The 19,627-nt window shown below is 44.5% G+C and overlaps 1 protein-coding gene across 1 annotated transcript in view; it reads right to left on the bottom strand.

Annotated features, from left to right (window-relative positions):
* Window positions 1-19,627, bottom strand: part of ppm1e (protein phosphatase, Mg2+/Mn2+ dependent, 1E) — a 46,730-nt gene that overhangs the window by 12,433 nt on the left and 14,670 nt on the right. The window contains exon 3 of the mRNA XM_017419879.3: window positions 752-873. Coding sequence (XP_017275368.1) covers window positions 752-873 — 122 coding nt within the window. The remainder of the gene's footprint in view (window positions 1-751; window positions 874-19,627) is intronic.

Raw genomic sequence — 19,627 nt, 5'->3', positions numbered from 1 at the left:
CGACTCTGGAAGGGTGATGGTCTGGTCTGGTTCCCCTGTCCACGAGCCCGACAAAAACTATGCTGGTCCTCCTGAATTTGAGCTTCAACTATCAGTCAAATCCTCCTTTTTCCAACATTCTGGGGTAAATTCGTCCAGAGACAATCAGTATGATCCACCTATAGCTGCTACATACTCTAGGATCCCATTTAAAAAAACAAACTGAGACCACCACTGGTCCTCCATGTAACACTGAAGAGGCCCACAAGGTCCAAAGTGTTCAGCATCTCGTCCACATCTCACTCTTTAACTCCACTGGCAACTTCTGCCAACATCAAACTCATTTTCCTCCAGGTTTTCAGACTCTGTCTCCGTCCTGGACATGGTGACTGGATTATTGACTTATTTTGGTACTGAGCTGTAGCACAAGGTGCTACCAGAAACCCACTAATGAATGCAACTTTTACAGATGGCGGCTGATAAATATTTGCATATATTTGCTGCTTTGAGTCTACGGACAACCGCTTGACTCGCATTTCGGGCCATATTAAGGGCGACTGATAGAATCGTAGACGCATCATAGCTTCCAGCTGTGAGTTTCCTTCCCGCCCTCTAGCAGTCAAATCCCACCTGATGCACGTCGTGAGGGAGAACTGGGACAAAACCCTGGTGACTTCCCGCCTGTGTATGTGTGAGAGGAAGTGAGAGGGAGACCTAATTTGTTTGAGAGCGCGGTCTCGCGGATTCCCCCCTGGGGGGGGAGGTAACTCACGTGGTAACGGGTCACCTCCGTCCTCTACGGCCTTGATGAGGTGGTGGATGGAGAGGTCGGTCTGAAGGAGGCTGTCTGCCGTGGCTCTGGCCAGGGCGGCGGCCAGCGAGCAGGGGCAGTTGCTGCGGGGAGGAGAGACGAGACGACACAGTTATGAATGGGTCAGACGCAGAAATCATCTTACAGTAATCCTCCGTGGAGGCCGGCGGGGTCGTCCGGCATTAATCCAGTTAATTTGACCGACAGCAGAATCGGGGCTTTTAAAGAAAAAATGTCTTCTGCATAATTAGGACCGGCAGAGAAAAAAAACGGGCTTCTTGATTCTTGGCTCATTACAGGTCTGCTGCATTACGAAAATTTCTTCTTTTTTTTTCTTTTTAACAGCGCGGCAGAAAGCGAGCGGTGCCAGCGTTTGCCTCGAGGAGTGTTAGAAATGACATAACGGGAGTCTGTTCAGCGCGGCAGAGATCTGTCCAGATGCTGGTGAGCTGGACGGTGCTATGTCCGATCCTCAAGTTTAACACAAAGTTACCGAGGAGAAGGAGGTTCGTTTCAAGGACTGAACCGCTCGTGAGTCACCGACACAAACTAGGCCACCTCCAGATGCAGGTAACCATGGTAACCGAATGTCTGGATGCTCTCCATCACGCTCACAATTAAGTTGAAAGCGAATCCAAACCTCCTGATCGCAGAACGAGGGCCGACGCTTCGGTCGGTTTGCGGAGACGTTAACTACACCAACCGGATTATTTCTTTGCGATGTCTGAAGTCAATAATCTGATAATCCCTGCTCGGTCATGCCTCTAATCCTGCCTTCTTGATGTTTGTACAAAAGAGCAAACCTCGGGGGTCACAGGATCACGGAGAAGATCACCTCTGAAATCTTGATGATAATCCACCCAATAGAGGCCGGCGGTACAAAAACCTGACTGCCTCGTTTTGGCCTCCGGTGTAGCAATCCAAACGTGCCCAGTCCTAGTCCTGGTCCCTGAGGGCCGCCGTCCTGCAGGTTTTAGATGTTTCTCTGCTCTTCAGCTGGTCTAAAGTCCTGCAGAAGCCTGATAATCACTCAGACGTTCATATCAGGTGAGTCAAAGCAGAGAAACAAGTAAAACATGCAGGACGGCAGCCCTCCAGGACCAGGATGGATTCTTGTACTGACTCTGGTAATGTGTTGGAAAAACAGCTGTTGCACATTAATGTTATTTGGTTAGAAGTCAGGTTGGATCGATTTGAAGTTTATTTACCAAAGTCAGGTCTGATTTTAACACCAGAGTGATCGTCTGCTGTCCTCCTCACACCGACTTCCAGGCCTTTAGTCATTATTAAAACAAGATGGTTGCTCATTTGTTTGTCATTTGTCCCCCCGGGATGGTAAAAATCTGCCCCAGGGGATTCCTCATCAGCGAACTTCTTCACTTTACGCCGGTCCAAATTAATTGAAACTGTAGCAGCGGGTCTGCTCAGTTCTCCAAGGCTGCGCTGCATTTAATTTCCCCCTCCGTAATGAATGAGCCGGGGGTTGGCCGAGTCCCGCACCGGACCAATAAATAAATACGGGAAGCCCTCGGTGGCTCGCGTGTCAAATGACACAAGTTTAATCGATTAAAAAAAAGCTCACAGCGGTCATCCTCGGCATCCTTAATGAACTCAGGCCTGCGTGTTTCTGCCAGCAGAAAACGCTAAATGAGCTCATTTTCACGTGTAACGCAGGATAAATTAAACCGCGGCTGTCCGGGACGTCTTCTGGAGCAACTTTTTAGCTTCTGACCCACAAAATAAGAGCAGCAGAGGCTTGTCGCCCCGAAGATTCCCACTTTAATCGTACAAACTGTTATTAAAGAAGAACATGACAACGCCACAAACTTAACAAACACGATACTAGTTTTATTAATCATTACTGTTGCAAACGGGTTTTGCAGTAATTGTGGTGAAAATTTGCCATCAGTGATCTTTTTATTTCTGGATATCATTTGGAGGACCCCCAACTTCACGTTCCGTGACCCACAATGAGGTCCGGACCCCCAACTTTGGGAACCACGGTTCTAGAGAGCATAAAGGATGATGCTACCAGCGTACGTTTGTTGGAAAGCAAAAATCTCATGAACCACTGGGCGGACGTTAATGGATGTGCATCCACAGCTGATTACCTTCTGGAGTCAACCTGATTCAAGATGGCCACCACGGCTAATCAACCTTAGCCAACATAAATGGCTGTAACCTGGTCGTGTAAATAATAAAAAAAAAAAAAAAAAAAAAAAAAAACACGTAAAAGTTTCCCGGACACCAAATTTGCACCCTCGCCTCTCGTTTCCTCCGCTCTCCCGACACGTTCCGGCGCGTCGGGAGAAAGTCGGAAACGGTCGGAGGGGAAACATTCTCGTCTCCATGACAACCGGAGCATCTACAAATAACCTCGCTGACGACTGCCCTCCGGGAATAATTAAATGCATCTGAAAAAGCCTTTCAGCCGTCTGCTCCGTGACACCGAGGAGGAACCCGGACACGCTGGGACTTTCTTTCTTAGCTTCCTGTCCGTGAACCCTTTTAGTAAAAAAGAATAATCCTCCGAACGATGCTAGAAACGATCACGACGACACAGTGTCGGTTTTTTTTATATGAAAGTAATCAGAGCAGAACTCTTCATGGTCAGTCACAGATCCACGATAAACGTTTGAATTCGTCTGAACACTGATGTCTCCTTCACCACGTCCATTAAGGGATGAAACCAGAGCTTCATTACCTTCCAACATTAACACCTGAACAGGTATCTGCACCGTGCCAGGCGTTTTGGGGTTTTCTGGGTTTGAGCATCGAAGCCGAACTCCCAGACAGACTTTGAAACGACGCGCGTTAAATGAAAACCGGCGATCAAATCCCAACGCTGGCCTCCATTTGTGAAACGAAGCGTCTCGAATGTTTTCCTCAGGATCAGAAACTCACTTTTCTGTCTGGCTGTGACGTTAAAAAGCAGACAGAACTGGAAGGTCTGTAAAACAAAAAAAAGAAACTAAACAAAGCCTCATTTTCCCACAACTTCACATAGACGTGTTTCTTCATTAGGTGATAAAACTCAAGTTGGAAAAGCCCAAAGATGGCCGAGCGGTTCTCACAAAGACATCTGTGATATCAGCTTTGCATCATTAGATAATTTCCTTTCATGTAAATGTTGACATTTCCGAACAAACAGCATATTTACGGACGAGCTCTGCTGAGTGGCGGTGCGGCGGATCACGCGGGCTTGGTTGGTTTTTTTTTGTCATGGTGAGTAAATATATTTTCACTGAAAATGCAAATACGAGCAGCCCGGTCGGCTTCAGCGAGTTCATCTTGCTCTGACGGTTCCTCACAGAAGTCGAGCAGAAAGCCACGAGAGCCGAACGCCGAGTGACTCGTTCCAGCTAAAAGGGGAGGGAGAACCCGAGCTGAAGGCAAACGGCAGAAAAGGACGGGTGATGAGCAGCCGAAAAAAGAAAACGAAAACGCGGCACGTGCGCCGAAGCAGAACCCGAACAGAGTCGTGTGTTTCCACGAGGTAAAACTTGTAAATGAGGTTAAATATTTTGAAAACTACAGCAGCGACGGAAACCAAAAGTCGTGAACGTCTTGATTTACAAACAGCTAAACCAACGTAAAGTTTGCAGAAGTAGTCAGATTGTAAAAAAAAATACTAACCAAAAACAAAAAGGTGTCGGGTTGTGATAAAGTTTATTCTCTGAGTTTAGGAGCCTTTTTATGTCTGAATGATTTGTAGGGAGAAGTTAAAATGTTGAATTCTTCTGAAAACGGGAGGAAAAGCTGCCAAAGTCCCCCCAAAAAAAACATTCAAAGACCCTCAGAAAGCAAAACGGCTCTGTAGCTTGTATAAATATAAATAAATTTAAAAAAAGCTCTCTTTGAAACTTCACAGAGTGTGTTTACCTTCCAGGTAACACTCCCTGTGTTCAGTCCTCAATTTTATTCTCAAACTGGGTCAAGGACTAGAAACATGAGGAGCAGAGGAGTTAAAACGTGTCCCCATAAAGCAGGAACTCCGCTCATCTCCTGAGGAAAGTTAGCCTCGAAAACGTGGCCGCCGCCGCGTTTCACGACTATCCTGTTCTCCTTCCTGAAGGGCAAACCTCCGGCGTGGACGCTCCGCGCAGAGACCGTCGACGAGGCGACGAGTTTTATTCTCGTCTCGGACAAACAGGAAAGCCGAGGTTTGTTCCAGACCTAAAATATCTTCAGCTCGCCTCTGACACACTTTTCCCTCCAAACTAAAGCAGGCGGAGCAAACAGTTGGGTCGGTTTTTCAGCTACCGAGCTAAAAAAAAAACGTCTGCAGGGGTGGTCGCTGAGAGTCGTATCCAACGCACGCTTCAAGCAGATCCATGTTTGGAGTCGGTCCTGTCTGTCTGTTAGCGAAATATCTCCAACCACTGGATGAGTTGTAACGAAACTTTCAGGTGTGTTCTCAGCCTGGATTTATCAGAGAAACGTTGAGAAGGATTAAAAAAACAACATTTTACAAAAACTGGACAGCCTTTCGCTTTAAGATTCTTATTAAGAAAAGAAAACCAGAAGCACTCGGAGAGGAACCTCCTCCGAGGCCAAAAACAGACCGATCCGGATCCTAATCTGGATCAGAACCAGAATTTAACCCCAACATTAAACCTGATCAGACAAACAAACCAGCGGGCACAACCGGAAACTGAAGGGTGACCTGTACCCTTTGACCCCGTGAACCTAGAAACCCCGCCGGCATCATCTCTGACCCGCGAGGCATCCAGACGCGCAGTTTGACGTCCCCCAACATCACACCGCTGCAGAGATCATGACCTCTGACCCCCGTCACCTTGAAATCAACAGTGATCACCCCTGACCCTTGAGGCGTCCAGCTGCACGAGCTGATCTGTGACCTTTGACCGGATCACCACCAAACTTTAATCACGTCTTCATTGTTCGACGTTTCCTGAATATATCAGGAAAATTGGCTCAGAACATTTGGAGCGATCTTGTCCTCAGACAGACAGACAGGTGGACAGACAGACAGTTGGACAGACAGACAGGTGGACAGACCCTCCTTAGAAGAGGTAAAAGACCAAATATCTTCAGATCATAGGATTAAAATAACAAAATATTTGCATTCCACACAACGCCAGCTCGTTTGCTTTGTGCTTGTATGAAATTCCGCAGCATCAAATAATACAAACGATGAAGGAGAAGAGGAGCTGATGGGCGGAGTCACTTCAGCCGCCACTATCAGGGTGTCTCCGTCACCGCAGCGTCCTCTCCCATTCACAGAAACTCCCCTCCCTGCTCCCCTCCTCCCCCCAGCCTCCATCCCTGGCAGCTCCGCTGAGGCGGCGGGCTCCGATTGGCCGGTGGTCAGAGCAGGAGAAGGCGCGGCGCACCAATGAGGGCTCCCCGCGGCTCGTGCATCACAGTGAGGTCACGTGGAGCGGAGGAGGATTAGAGGAGGGCTTAATCTCCGCTCCACGCCATCACGCTGCAGAGGCTCAGCTGAGCGCCGGTTCGACCGGGAAACCAGAGCATTCCTGCCTTCTCCTCCTTTCCTCTTCTGCTCAGCAGGAGCCGCGTTTCCGTGGGAACGTCTGAAGACCACACATGTGCCGAAGGCCCAGAAACACACACACACACACCTTCTCATCCAGCTCCCAGTTAATATTTGTCCTCTTCTGACTGGTGAGCTCCCGGCTACAGGTTTACTTTCCTGTTCAGCGTATTTATTAAGCAGAAGACAGTTTTCAGTTTTGCTGAAATGGAGGCAGAAGTCACGAAGGCCTCTACAGCCCATCAACTTTCAGACTCGACCCATTTCAAGATGTCCACCACAGCTGACTGACCTCAGAAAACACAAGAACTTCTGTAATTCGGTCGGTTTTACAGACACCGAACTGAAATCTGGTGTGGTAGTAGCTGAGCGTCATCCCCAACGCCTGCTTTGAGCGCGACAGACTTTTCAGTGGTTTTAATTTGGATTTTTATGCTTATAAAACAGTTTTTACGTCATCAAATTATTGCTTGGGAACTGAAGTTTGCCAAAGTTTTTGTAAATGTTGCGTTTAAAAATCAGCAAACGTTCCTCAGCTTTGTTTAAGTTACAGAAACACCCAGCACAGATCCTTTCTGCTAATTTTAGCTCCAACATTTGCTTTCACGCTCTCCGCCGCTCGATTTCCTCCCCAATAAAAAATGGCTCCCATTCTGTCGCCTCTTCGTCCTCGCGACTTTTAGTCGCCGTTTCTTTCTGGAAAAAGAAGAACTATACCTTTTCTCTTTCCACCTCATGTCTCTGACTCCATCATTTGATTATTTCACCGACTCGATACCCACCGAGTCTGTCTGAAGTGAACTCGTCAACATTCGACTCAAAATTGTTGGCAACAAAACATGACTTGGCTGATTTCACTCAGTAATTACAAATTATTTGTTAGATTTTTGATTGTAAATGATGAGTATTTTATTATTTTTATCGTAGGTGATACTCATACAAAAAATTCTAATCAAAAACACTGAAAAATCGCGTATTTTGACAGCTTTTATGGCTTTTAATTGAGTGTGACGTCACTCCCAAGTTGGCGTTCCGACGTCCGAGGGGCCCTGAACGCAGCACGAGCCCGGTTTACTTCGAGGACCTTTCAGAGGGACAATGTTCAAAACTGGTCGCTGCGAAATTTATTCCGTCCGACTTTCGTCCTTTGGCTTTCACGGGACGTGTCTTGGTTTGGAAAAATCTCGAAACCCGTGGAAATTCTGCTCCCCGACGACGAGGTAGGCTGCGTTTACGGTCCGAGGGAATCACGGAGGCTAGCCGTTACGGTTAGCCGCCATGCTAACGGCGCTAAATGCTAATAAATGACGTCAACGGTCAGATTAAACGGCTCTGGTCCGAGTCGGTTAAAGTTCGGGTTTTAAATCTGGATTATCTCCTCAAACCGACTTTTATTCAACTCGAGTTCATTCACAAGTCGTTTTTAGTCTCTTTAGCCTCTGTCAAAGTACAAAGTGTGGTGTTTTGGGGGGAATTTTATTCGAGTGAAATAGCAAGGAGTGGCCATTTTGGATGCGGTAGAAGAGATTTGTGTAAATTTAAGGAGTCGTTTGCTTTGATATTTAACTGAATCCTGGTGTGATAGTAGCTGAGAGTCATTCACAACAAATACTCTGACTGTGGCATCGCACATGACATAGAAAAGTTTGAACAAAATGGCTTCAACTGTCAACATAAGATGGTTTAAAGTTTAAAACAATGGCGCTGGGTGACATGCATTCCTTCAAGGAGGCCGAGGCCTTTGATTTGGGACGAAAATAATCAGATTTTCTGTGTTTTTACACAACCTGACCGACCCTCGATGTTCGGTGACGGTGAAACAGCAGATGTAGAGCAGGTTCTGCGTGTTTTACTCGTTCCTCTGCTCCAGCACACCTGCTTTGAATCATTGGGTGATTAACGGGCATGAAGAGCTGATTAAACCGCTGGATCAGGTGCGTCGGAGCAGAGGAAACATGTCAAATATGGAGGATCGTGGTCCTTGAGGACCGGTGTTGCCCACTCCTGCTGTAGAGTTTCTAACATCGAAGTGCCTTCCTGTTGTTGTGTGCGGGAATCTGGGATTTTCGTGAAAACGTGCGGCTGGACGGCCTGCTTGGACTGAGCGGTGCTCGCCGCGGTCTGTGGACGCCTCTGTTCGGCTACAGTCACGCAGCGAGCTCCGACAGGCTGCTCGTAGCGATAACGCTGTCGCTCTGTGTTTGCAGATGACTCATATACTCGGCCATGTTTTTTTTTTTGTTTGTTTTTTTTGTTTGATTCCTTCAGAGCTTTCTGCGAGCTTTTTTTCCTCCTCTACAGATTTAGCCCCGGAGAGGAGCAACAAGGTTGTTTCCATGGCAACGCAGAGGCAAGTGACTGACAGTCGGCGGTGTCGGTCCTCCCACTGCCAAGCCCGCCGAACAGGCTCCCGCTCCGATATTCTAAATATTGCGCCTTCTCCGAGCCAAGGGGAGGTGAGAGTGGAGATCCACGGGAACTCGCTCGGCGCCGACGACGCGTCCCCTTGTTTCGGGCGCTGTTCCCTGGTTCGCAGGCATTCCTCAAACCGAACCAAGACAGCTGAGCTTTCTCCACCAGAGAGAGAGAGAGAGAAGCTTCAGGCTGTTACCGGCTTCACTTTGCTGCTTTTCTCCCCCTCTCATCCGTATTTCCAAATGAAGCGCTGAATTAGTGCATTCCTAACAACTCTGTTACGTGAACACGGTATTCACAAGAGGGCACGGGAGGATTATGTAACAGAAAGTGTGCCAGTAAGCCCGAAATTGTGGTATTTCACTGCTGCCGCTCTCTCTCAAAATGGCTTTCAAATGACTTTGATGAATTAATTTGCCTCCTCGGTTCACACACACCATGTGGCGCTTTAGTCTGTTACAAGGCTTTTCTGGCGTTTTGATGGCGAGCAGCAGGAATCCACTGATGCTGCTTCAGCAACAAACAAGCCCGCATTACGTCCTTTTTCCTACACAGCCGGGAGCGAAACCCGTTTGGTGTTTAGTCTTTCCTTTTCTCCTTCAGGCTAATGCATTTAGATAAAACTCAGTTTAACGATGTTTTAGAACAATTTGTTGATTTTTATCCAACTTTTCCACTTTGGAACAGAGCAGGTTCCTCCTCCTTATAGTCCTCAAACATCATACACCAGCAGAGCTCTTAGAAACGTGAAAGTATTTTGTTTTTATTTAACAGACGGCGTGTAGCTTTTCCTGCGGACAGCGGCTCGGTTATGAATGAAGAGTCGTGAGTGTTTACTGCTGTAAAAAAAAAAAAAAAAATGAGTATGTTTTATTTCCTTCACTTGGAGTAAATAAATGTGTGGTGCACATCGCACATGCGGCAGAGTAGAGTAGGTGATGCGGAGAGTTTTCCTGCAAGTTGTTACATAAATCTGTGGTATGATCAGACAGCGTGGCGGTTAAGGTTCGCGCCAAACTCCTTCTCAAATAAAAACACGAGGTCGGGTAGTACGAAAACGTCCCCTGCTGCCTCTTCGAGTTGCCACAGCTGCTTGAAACTAAACCTCGGGACCGAAACGAGCCACGTCCGAGACGGGTTTCAGCGCAATCGGAGGTGATTCCAAACAGCTGCGCTGCCCATTCGCGATAAGCGGCGAAACCCGAGCTGATGTCACCAACGGGTGCGTGTTGTTCGGCCTCTCTGAGGTTTCGTTGGACAGACCTTGCAGACATCGGAGCGCTGCTCCACTCCTTGCATCGAGGAGCACGACGCCGGCTGCGGAGAGGCGCGTCTAATCTGTCACAAATTCAGAGCCACAGAACTCGTCCGACGGTGCATCTGGGACTAGTGTGTAGGCAGCCAGTCTGCTGTTTCAACAGGGCGGTAAATGCCGGAAAAGAAAAGCGAGGCACGCAGCTTTGTGTGCATTGTGTGTTTGTTTTTCCTTTGTTTCGTTTTTGTTGTTGTTGAAAACGGCCGTGAGTTCATCGGTCTCCAGATGAGCCTCCAGCTTCGGCTCAGCCTTCACACAAAGGCAGGGGCTCGTATGCACGATTCCCAGGGAGGTTTCTCAGCAGAGCCCGCTCTGCATAAAGCCTTCAGGCGGCGTTATGTAATCCACCAGCTGGATCATCGGTGGATTGGTGTGAGCCTGCAGGAGGGAGCACAGCCCAGCCTGACCTGAACCATCCCTGAAAATAACCAGTTTCTCATCAGCTGCCGGTTCAAAACATATTCACCGAGGTCATTCCACATGTCCGAATTAGGGCCTCGCGACTTCTAATCAACACATTTTAAGCCTTTATCTTCTTAAACCTTTCCCAAAGCCAAACTCAAGCTCTTTGTAATAATTTTAAAGGCTTATTTCATGCTTTTTCAGCACCGTATTGCAGTGTTATGTAACACAATCCTGAACCGTCCAAACGCATCATGTTTGACTGAAACATGTTCCCACAACAAATTCACTGAGTTTAGGTTTGTTGTACGATTGTCTCACTTGTATTTAAGTAAATGAAATTTATTTATATAACACCTTTTATATGATATAATATCACAGAGTACTTCACAATTAAAGAAAATAGGCGGTAAAATAGGATCCCAAACAACAAAATATCTGCGCCTAAACAGCCCTGCGTCTAACTAAAAGTCTGCTTAAAAAAGAATGTCTTTATGTTTTTGAATTGAATTTAGGTGTTAAAACAGAGGGAGTGCGTTCCAAAGTCAAGGTCCAACTGCTTGGAAGGACCGATCTGCTCAGCCTAACTGAGGACTTTAACCTGCGGGATGGCACAAAGCTGAATCAGGTCAGAGATGGAAGGAGGAGCGAGTGAAGTGAAGCTGAAACGGAAGCGACGTGGGCTCGTTAGTTTAGGGACAAACGCTTAACTTTGAATTCAAAGCCATGCATGGATCGTCTTTCAAATCTGTGGTTTCAAAATGGCTGCACAGACCCTCTCCTTTTTCGATCGACATCTCTTTCAACCGTCTGGGTTGATCTATGGTCTCTCCAGAACCAACGAGACATGAAAACCCGTCCTCTGCGGGGTCAACAGTCCTGAAGGCGGTCGAGTCCAAACAACGATGACGGGACAGAAGCACCTAAAACACCAACGAACCGTTTCAGTCTCATCTAAAAGCAGCTGGCGCTTAACCACCATTGGATGTTAGCCAGGCGGTTAGTTAAAGATGTTAACTAACTAACTTTCCTCGGATGAACAGCAGAGCTGGATCTCATCAGCGTAGAGCTGATTTTACACGTTTCCTAAACTGTTGTTATGGCTCTCTAAACGTCCAAAAGTCCTGACGTTTTAGAACGATTTAAAGCAGTGACTTGTAATATGGAGCCGGCGCTTCCAGATGAGCGTTTTCCTTCAGCTCGTCGGTCAATGCAGAGCTGGAGTCCCAGTTTGTTGGACGGCCTCTCCTGAGGATTTCTGTGGTTTAATGAGGCCGAAATTTACATCTGAACTCAGTACATCCCACTCTGAAGCTTCAAACACACACAATTAAGATGTCTGCAGCAGTTAATGTTTTTAAATCTATTGGTTTTGTTGGTAATTTATGACCCGCCCCTCCAGAAATCAGCCGAAGTCCGTCTGTAACCAAACATCTAACGAAGCACTGATTTTAATTTAATTATTTTCAGAAAGTAATCAGCCGAGCGACCTTCAGCAGCACAAAAGCGGCTACAACTCGGTGAGTTTTACAGATGCTGAGCTAAAATTTGTTGTGGTAGTAGCCGAGAGTCGCCCGCAACACGTACTCCGAGCGTCAACAGATCAGGCAAGATATCGCGCACAACTTTATTTTTGAAGATTTGACTAAAATGGTGTCATTTCTCCCCAGAAGACGATCCTAATTCTAAACTCTGTTACGAAAGGCAGCGGGCGATATGCATTCCTTTAAGGAATCCTTGGCCTTAAGTTGTAAACTGCTTCTGTTTCAGGCGAAATACAAACCAGCTGGGATGAAACTTGTTTGGGATTTTGAGAGAACACCCCTTGGTTATTAATCGATCTGTAAAAAAGTCCGAGCGGAGTGCGTCGCCAGGTAAGAGTTACGGGTTGTGTGACATTTTCCAAGGTCAGACGGGCGCCGACCGAGCTGCTTTGCATTCAGTCCGTCTACCACAGACGTCTGAGTCATCGTTCATCGTTTGAATTATGGGCTGGCCCGCGTGGCGAGAAGCCGCTCGGCTCCGCGAGGCTGAAGGAGAGAGGAGAAAGGAGGCCACCGCGCGCTTTGAAGGTCGCTGCACTTCCAAAAACGGGGTCTCTCCAGAGCTGCAGTTAATTAAGGCCGCCCGTTTTAGCGACGCCAGCTGGAAAGGCTCTTCGTTCCAAACGGCTTGGAGTCGTCGAGCTCGCGAAGCATCGACCCGACGAGCCGCGACCAAAAGGTGAAGTCCAGTCCGACGGTGACGTTCTCCCCAACGCCGTCTGGTTTCCTCAGCTGCAGCTTCATCTTCACTTCTCCAGGTTTATGGAGAATCAATAAGCAGACAAAACTGCTGCTACAAACCATAAATCTGACCTGGTTACTGCTGTGAAATCTCCAGACTCTTACTACAATATCTGCAGATGTAAATGTAGGAAAAAACTCAGAAAGCTTGGATGAAATTCCTTGAAGTACTGCTTGTCGCCCACCGCATTAAACTAAAATCATCTTCTGTTAAATAAGAGGCAAACCATGTTAATGACTCTCAGCTACTACCACATCAATATCTCTAAAACTCACTGAATTATGACCATGTTTGTGTCTTCTAAGGTCAGTAGTCTGTGGCGGCCATCTTGAGTCGAGTTGTTTCCATAAGTGAATCAGTTGTAGGCGTACGTCCGGTGACTTCTTTTTTTTTTTTTTTTCCCGATATTTTTATTAGAATTTTCTGTTGCACAGACATACAAAAAACAAACACATACACACAAAAATCTTACACAAAGTGCAATCCCTCCCCCCACCCGAAAAGAACACTAAACCCCAGGGCTCACACTATCTACACATAAACAAAACAAAAAAGAAAAGAAAAAATAGCTTTACATGTCACAGTATTTGACAAGATGTAGGAAGGGAAACCAAATATCCTTAAAGTCTTCGAGCTTTCCTTTTGTTAAATACGTCAGCTTTTCCATCGCCAGGTTGTTGCTCAATAGTTTAATCCAGTCATTTATCTTTGGTCTTTCTGTGTTCTTCCACTTCAGAGCAATCAAATGTTTAGCCTGCAAAAGGCAAAAATTCAAAAGCTTCTTTCTCTTCATAGGTCCTTTAAATCCATCTGGAAAAATATGCAATAAGCAAAGTTTACTGTCCATTGGAACATCCTGTTCGATCAAACGAGAGATGAACATGATAACCTCCTTCCAGAAAGTTTGAATCTCTATACATTGCCACATACAATGGAAAAGAGTACCCTTATCTAGATTACATTTAACACAGATATCAGGGATATTGGAATTAAAGTGGTGAAGTTTTACAGGAGTGATATATGTTCTAAATAACCATTTGTATTGTAATATTCTAAACCTTGTGTTAATAGTTTGCGTTTGTGCTAATAGACATGAGTTATTCCATTCATTCTCAGGGACTTCAGTTTGCAGATCAGCTTTCCAAGCTTGTAAATATGCAAGACTGTTTTCTTTTGAAGCTAAAAGTAAAATATTATAAAATTTGGAAAGTAGGCCTCTACTCTGATTATGGTGAACGGCTATATTCTCTATGGTAGTGAGTGGAGGTTCAGAAGTAGATTTCAGTGAGGCGAAAGCAAAACTTCTAATCTGTAAGTACTTAAAAAAATGCTTTAGGGGCAGGTTGTACTTATTTACCAGTTGTTCAAAGGTCATCAAAACTCCTTCACTATAAAGGTCCCCTATTTTATTTAAGCCTCTATTCATCCATATTCTAAATCCCCTGTCTGCTCTTCCTGGTTTGAATTTATTGTTTCCCCAAATAGGTGACAGATATGAGATTTTGGACACCTCATCTAAAGCCTTATGGGAGTGGTGCCAAACTGATATTGTGTTTTTGAGAAAGGGGTTTTTGGTGTTTTTTAATAAATGTTTAAGTTCAGCTGAGTAAAAATAGGATGTCAAAGGTAATGTTACCGAGTTATTTTCTATTTGTACCCAACAAGGGGTGTCACCGGTTGAAAAATAGCAGGAAGCAGCACAGAGTTGTGCAGCCCAATAGTACAATTTAATGTTCGGCACTCTAAGCCCACCTCGATCGTAGGGTAGATAAAGGAGAGAGAGTCGCAATCTGGAGCGCTTATTGTTCCATATAAATTTGTTAAAGGCTTTTTCCATAGAAGAAAAGAAGGAAGCTGGAATGTGTAAAGGAATGGACTGGAAAAGGTATAAGAACTTTGGGAGAATCGACATTTTAATAATGTTAATACGACCTATCATTGAGATTGGCATCTCATTCCATCTTTCTAGGGAATCTAATATCTTTTGAACTAAAGGATCATAATTTATAGAAACCATTTTCTCTATATCATGATCAATCTTAATTCCCAGGTATGTAAAGGACTCGTCTGTACATTTGAATTGTGTTTGTACTGGGGGGTTATTTTTGTTCAGCATTAATAAGGAGCTTTTCCTTTGGTTAACTTTATATCCTGAGAATTCTCCAAATTCCTTCAGTATTTTTTCAACAGCTTGAACAGATTCTTCCAGATTAGCTAAAAACAAAACAATGTCATCTGCAAAAAGAGACAACCGCTGCTCTACATTCCCAATTTGAATGCCAGTGATCTCAGGGGATTTACGTATTGCCATGGCAAACGGTTCAATGGCAAACAAAAAAAGAAGAGGGGACAGTGGGCATCCCTGTCGTGTTGATCTACAGAGGTTTATACATCTTGACAGTTGATTGTTTGTGACAACTCTAGCCACTGGCTCAGTGTATAGTAACTGAATCCATTTTAAATATTTTCCTCCTAGGCCGAACCTCTTAAGGGTGTCAAAGAGGTAACTCCATTCAATCCTATCGAAAGCTTTTTCAGCATCTAATGATAGAAAGGCGTGGTCCATAGCAAACTGTTTTTCATACAATATATTAAGTAATCGGCGGGTATTGTGAAAGGCCTGGCGCCCAATAACAAATCCGTTCTGGTCATTTGAGATTAAATTAGGAATATGCTTTTCAATCCTTCGAGCTAAAGCCTTGCATAGAATTTTTGTGTCACAGGACATTAAAGAAATGGGTCTATATGAGCCCATTTCTGTTGGGGGTTTACCTGGCTTCAACAAAACAGAAATAGTCGCCAAATGTAAGGATGGGGGTAGGATGCCTTTTTCATAAGATTCATTGAACGCTTCGAGTAGAGGGGGCAGTAGTTTGTCTGGAAATTTTTTGTAAAGTTCAATTGGCAGGCCATCAGGGCCGGGAGCTTTACCAGAATTCATGTGGCTTAGAGCCATTTTAAGTTCTTCAACACTCAGCTTTTCATCCAAATCTTTCCTATTCTTTTCTGATAAGGTTGGAAACTGAAGTTGGTCCAGAAAATGCTTCTGTTTATTTATGTCATCTGGGTATTGTGATGTGTATAAATTTTCATAATATTTTGTAAATGCATCATTTATACATATTGGATCCACCAGATTCTCACCATTATTTAATTTGATTACATTTATGGTCCGATTTGTCTGTAACTTTTTAAGCCTCCAAGCTAAGAGTTTTCCTGCCTTCTCACCCTGATCGTAATATGATTGTTTTAACCACAATAGATTAGTTGCTATTTTGCTAGTAGTGAGCTCGTTATATTCTGATTTTAATAAAAGAAGTCTCCTATATTTGTCAGTGTCATTGCAGTAATACATCTGTTCCTGCAATCCTTTGATTTGTTTTTCAATGTTTTTTAGTTTATTTAAATGGATTCTTGAATTACGCCTAGTATAGCTCATTATTTCCCCCCTTATATAGGCTTTAAATGCTTCCCATTTTATTGATGCACTGGTTTGGTTAGTATTAAAATTGAAATACTCAGTAATTTTCCCTTCAAGGAATTCCTCAAACCCTTCAGACTTAAACCATTTAGCTTGAAATCGAAATGGGATTGAAGACCGACAATAGTTTGGTAATTTTATTGATAGAATAACTGGAGCGTGATCAGAGAGTAGAATGGCTTCATACCAACATTTTTGAACTGTAGATAAGAGACTAGAAGAAACCAGAAAAAAGTCTATTCGCGAGTAAGTTTTAAAGGTGCTTGAAAAGCAAGAGTACTCTGTTTTATTTGGAAAAAGTTCTCTCCAAACCTCCACTAAATTCAAATCTTTCATATATTTCTTGATAGTTTCCCTGGCTTGCTGGTGGGACATAACAGAACTATTTGAACGGTCTACTGCAGGGTTAAGAACACAATTGAAATCTCCACCAATTATAAAGGGACCGTTATAGGCTGACATAGTTAAAAACAAATTTTGGTAAAAAGCAGGATCATCACCATTGGGGGCATATAGACACACGAAGTTGACCATTGTAGAAATTATAGTCCCACTAAGAATGATAAATCTCCCTGATGGGTCAAAGTATTTATTTTTTAGTTCAAATGGAATTGATTTATGGATCAGTATTATGACTCCCCTTGCATGGGTTGTAAAACTAGCGGAGAATACCTGGCCAGGCCACCTTGCTCTAATTTTATTTATGTCTTTTTCAATCAAATGTGTCTCTTGCAAGAAGCATATTGTAGTTTTCATCTGTTTGATCCTGCCTATCACTTGTTTAAGCTTGACCATTTTGTTCAGACCTCTAACATTCCAACTAGATATATTAATTACAGGGCAAACAGACATAAATTGTGTAGTTAGAGATGTAAACACATATGGTCACGATGGTCATGTATAGGTTGGCTGACATAAACAAAAAATGCTCTGACCAAGATATCAAAAGTCAAGGCGAGATTTGCTAACATTGCAAATGTAACATGTAAAAGGATGTAATAAAGAAAAATTAACAGTGTTCATGCTTCCACATTCCACATAGAAACAAAATATTCTGAGAATCCCGAGTTACCTTTAGGGAACCATGCCCGAAAAAGAATGGCGAGTACATACTAAGTCTTGGAGTTGTCCTCAGCCTGCGAGCTTATTCCATCAATATACTTTTCGGCTTCTTCCACGGATTTGAAGATCCAGCGCTTGTCATTATGTGTGATGATCAAGTGGGCTGGATACAGAATGCCATACCGAACTTTAAGGGCACGAAGCCGGATTTTCACTCCATCAAAACGCCTTTGGAGCTTGCGAGTCTCGGCCGAGAGGTCAGGGAAGAAGGTGACGCGGTGGTTCTTATAGTGAACCTCCTTCATTTTCCTGACGGCTTTGAGAGTTGCTTCCCGGTCCCGGTAGCTCAGAAACTTCATTAAAACAACCCTTGGAGCCGCAGAATTGGAGGTAAGAGGCCCAATCCTATGAGCTCTCTCCACGCAGCGGGACGAGGTGAAGTCCTCACCTAATGTCTCCCGGAGCCATTTCTCCAAGAAGCCACACAGGTCTGATCCCTCGGATTTTTCAGGCAGCCCGACCAGTCTCAGGTTGGAGTGCCTGCTCCTGTCCTCTTGCTCCGCAACTTTGTCACAAAGCACCTCCACTGTTTTCTCCAGTGATTTGACTCTGCTTTGAAGGGAAGTAACATCATCCTCCGCTTGTGAAATTCGTGCTTCTGTTTCCCCAACTCTTTCAGAGAGCGATTGTATATCCCCTTTGATATCCTTAATTGCTTTCAGCATATCCTCCTTCAACGAACTGATTGCTCCGAGAATATCACGGTTGGTCGGTGCTTCTTGGGCCTCATCCAAGTTAACCGGTGCTGCCACGTTAGCATTAGCTACAGTAGCAGCGTGAGCTACACTAGCCGCGTTCACTTGTGGAGCCGTTTTAGTCGGTTGTTGGACCGGTTTGGAATTTTTCGGTGGCATGATCCCCAGTAAGCGTTTTCCCGTTAGCAAAACAGGCGGAATTGTCAATATTGGTCTGACTTACAGATTAATTTAGAGGATTTAGTAGCGAGCCATCTGCACATGCACCTTTCACTGAGACGCCATAACCGGAAGTTGTCCGGTGACTTCTTCCTGAGAGTTTCATTAAAATCCATCCGGTGGCTCGTGAAATATTTTGCTAATGGACAGGCAAAACACAGAAACTTACTCGTCCACCTTCGTCTTCAGTAAAACAAACAGAAAAACAAAAAAAATGTTAAAACCATCTATTTTTTTGGCACTTTGGAGCGTCTTTTTAGATCGTTTCCCCGTCACCTGTCGAATGTTTTGCAACTTTTTCATTTGAAGTTCATTTGAAAAAAACTAATACTTGTATTTGTTTTAAAAAGCTTATTTCAAGGAGCAGTGTCTAGCCTTTAATCCCGACAGATCATGATGTAAACTCATTAAATAAAAGTTGAAATGAACGGAGGTGAGTCCGGCTGAAGCAGCGTTCGCGTTTCTCACAACGAAGCTTTGACTCGGGCCTCTGCGGCGTTTGCATGTTCTCCCCACATTTGCATGTTTCGCCTCTGGCTGCGGCTCTTTCCTCCCTCCCCCTTGTCAGCTCGGACTGACAGGGCTCTCATGATCGTGACATTTTGTTTCTGGCCCGTCGTGGACTCCCGGTGCATTCTGGGAGTCCATTCAGGTGTCTGTTACTGAACGTATCTGATGAAAGTTAGTTAACTTTTCACAGCTAAAAACCTGATGGAAATCGGCTGATATGCAGCTTGTTTAGCTGGCGTAACGTCATGGAAGTCATGACCTTTTTAAGGCTTTTAGTTTCGGATTACAAAAACATGGCTGCGGAGCAAAAAGGGCGGGAAAATATTTATTTCTGCGATGTTTGGGATTTGTGTAAAAACTCATCCCATTAACTTAAACAGCAGATAATCTAACAAGTCTTTAAAAACCAGACCATTTTTTTTCCTCTGCCGGCTGCAGTAGCGCCAGGAAATCCCTTCGTATAATATCTGGCCTCGTGAAGCTGAATGATTCTCCCTTTTTTTTTTTCAACAAGTAGCTGGAATTCCCGATGATGTCACTCCAGACCAATAAAAATTGAGTTTTCAAAGCTCTCGTAAACAAAACTAACTTGTTGCCGGCTGATAAATCGACAGATTTCAACGAACTTTGGATCGTTTTGAAGCTTCTGAGACGAAGGGTTGGAAAATATGAATTTTATGAATTCAGGTTTGAGAAGTTCCTCATTGCGGCTCATTTTGCAGCACAAATCACACGTTCTGAGACAAAGAAAGAAAGTACTAATTGGATGAAAAAGTTATCGAAGTCAGTTGATTTCTGCTCGAGAAGCTTTAGCGGTACATCTACCTCTGATAACAAGCTAACAAAGCTAAAAACATCAGACAAACATCATTGC

The sequence above is a fragment of the Kryptolebias marmoratus genome, linkage group LG13 (assembly GCF_001649575.2).
Source record: "Kryptolebias marmoratus isolate JLee-2015 linkage group LG13, ASM164957v2, whole genome shotgun sequence".
In the NCBI taxonomy this organism is placed as follows: Eukaryota; Metazoa; Chordata; class Actinopteri; order Cyprinodontiformes; family Rivulidae; genus Kryptolebias; species Kryptolebias marmoratus.
Note: the sequence above shows the minus strand (reverse complement) of the source record. Positions and strands in the feature narration are given on the sequence as shown.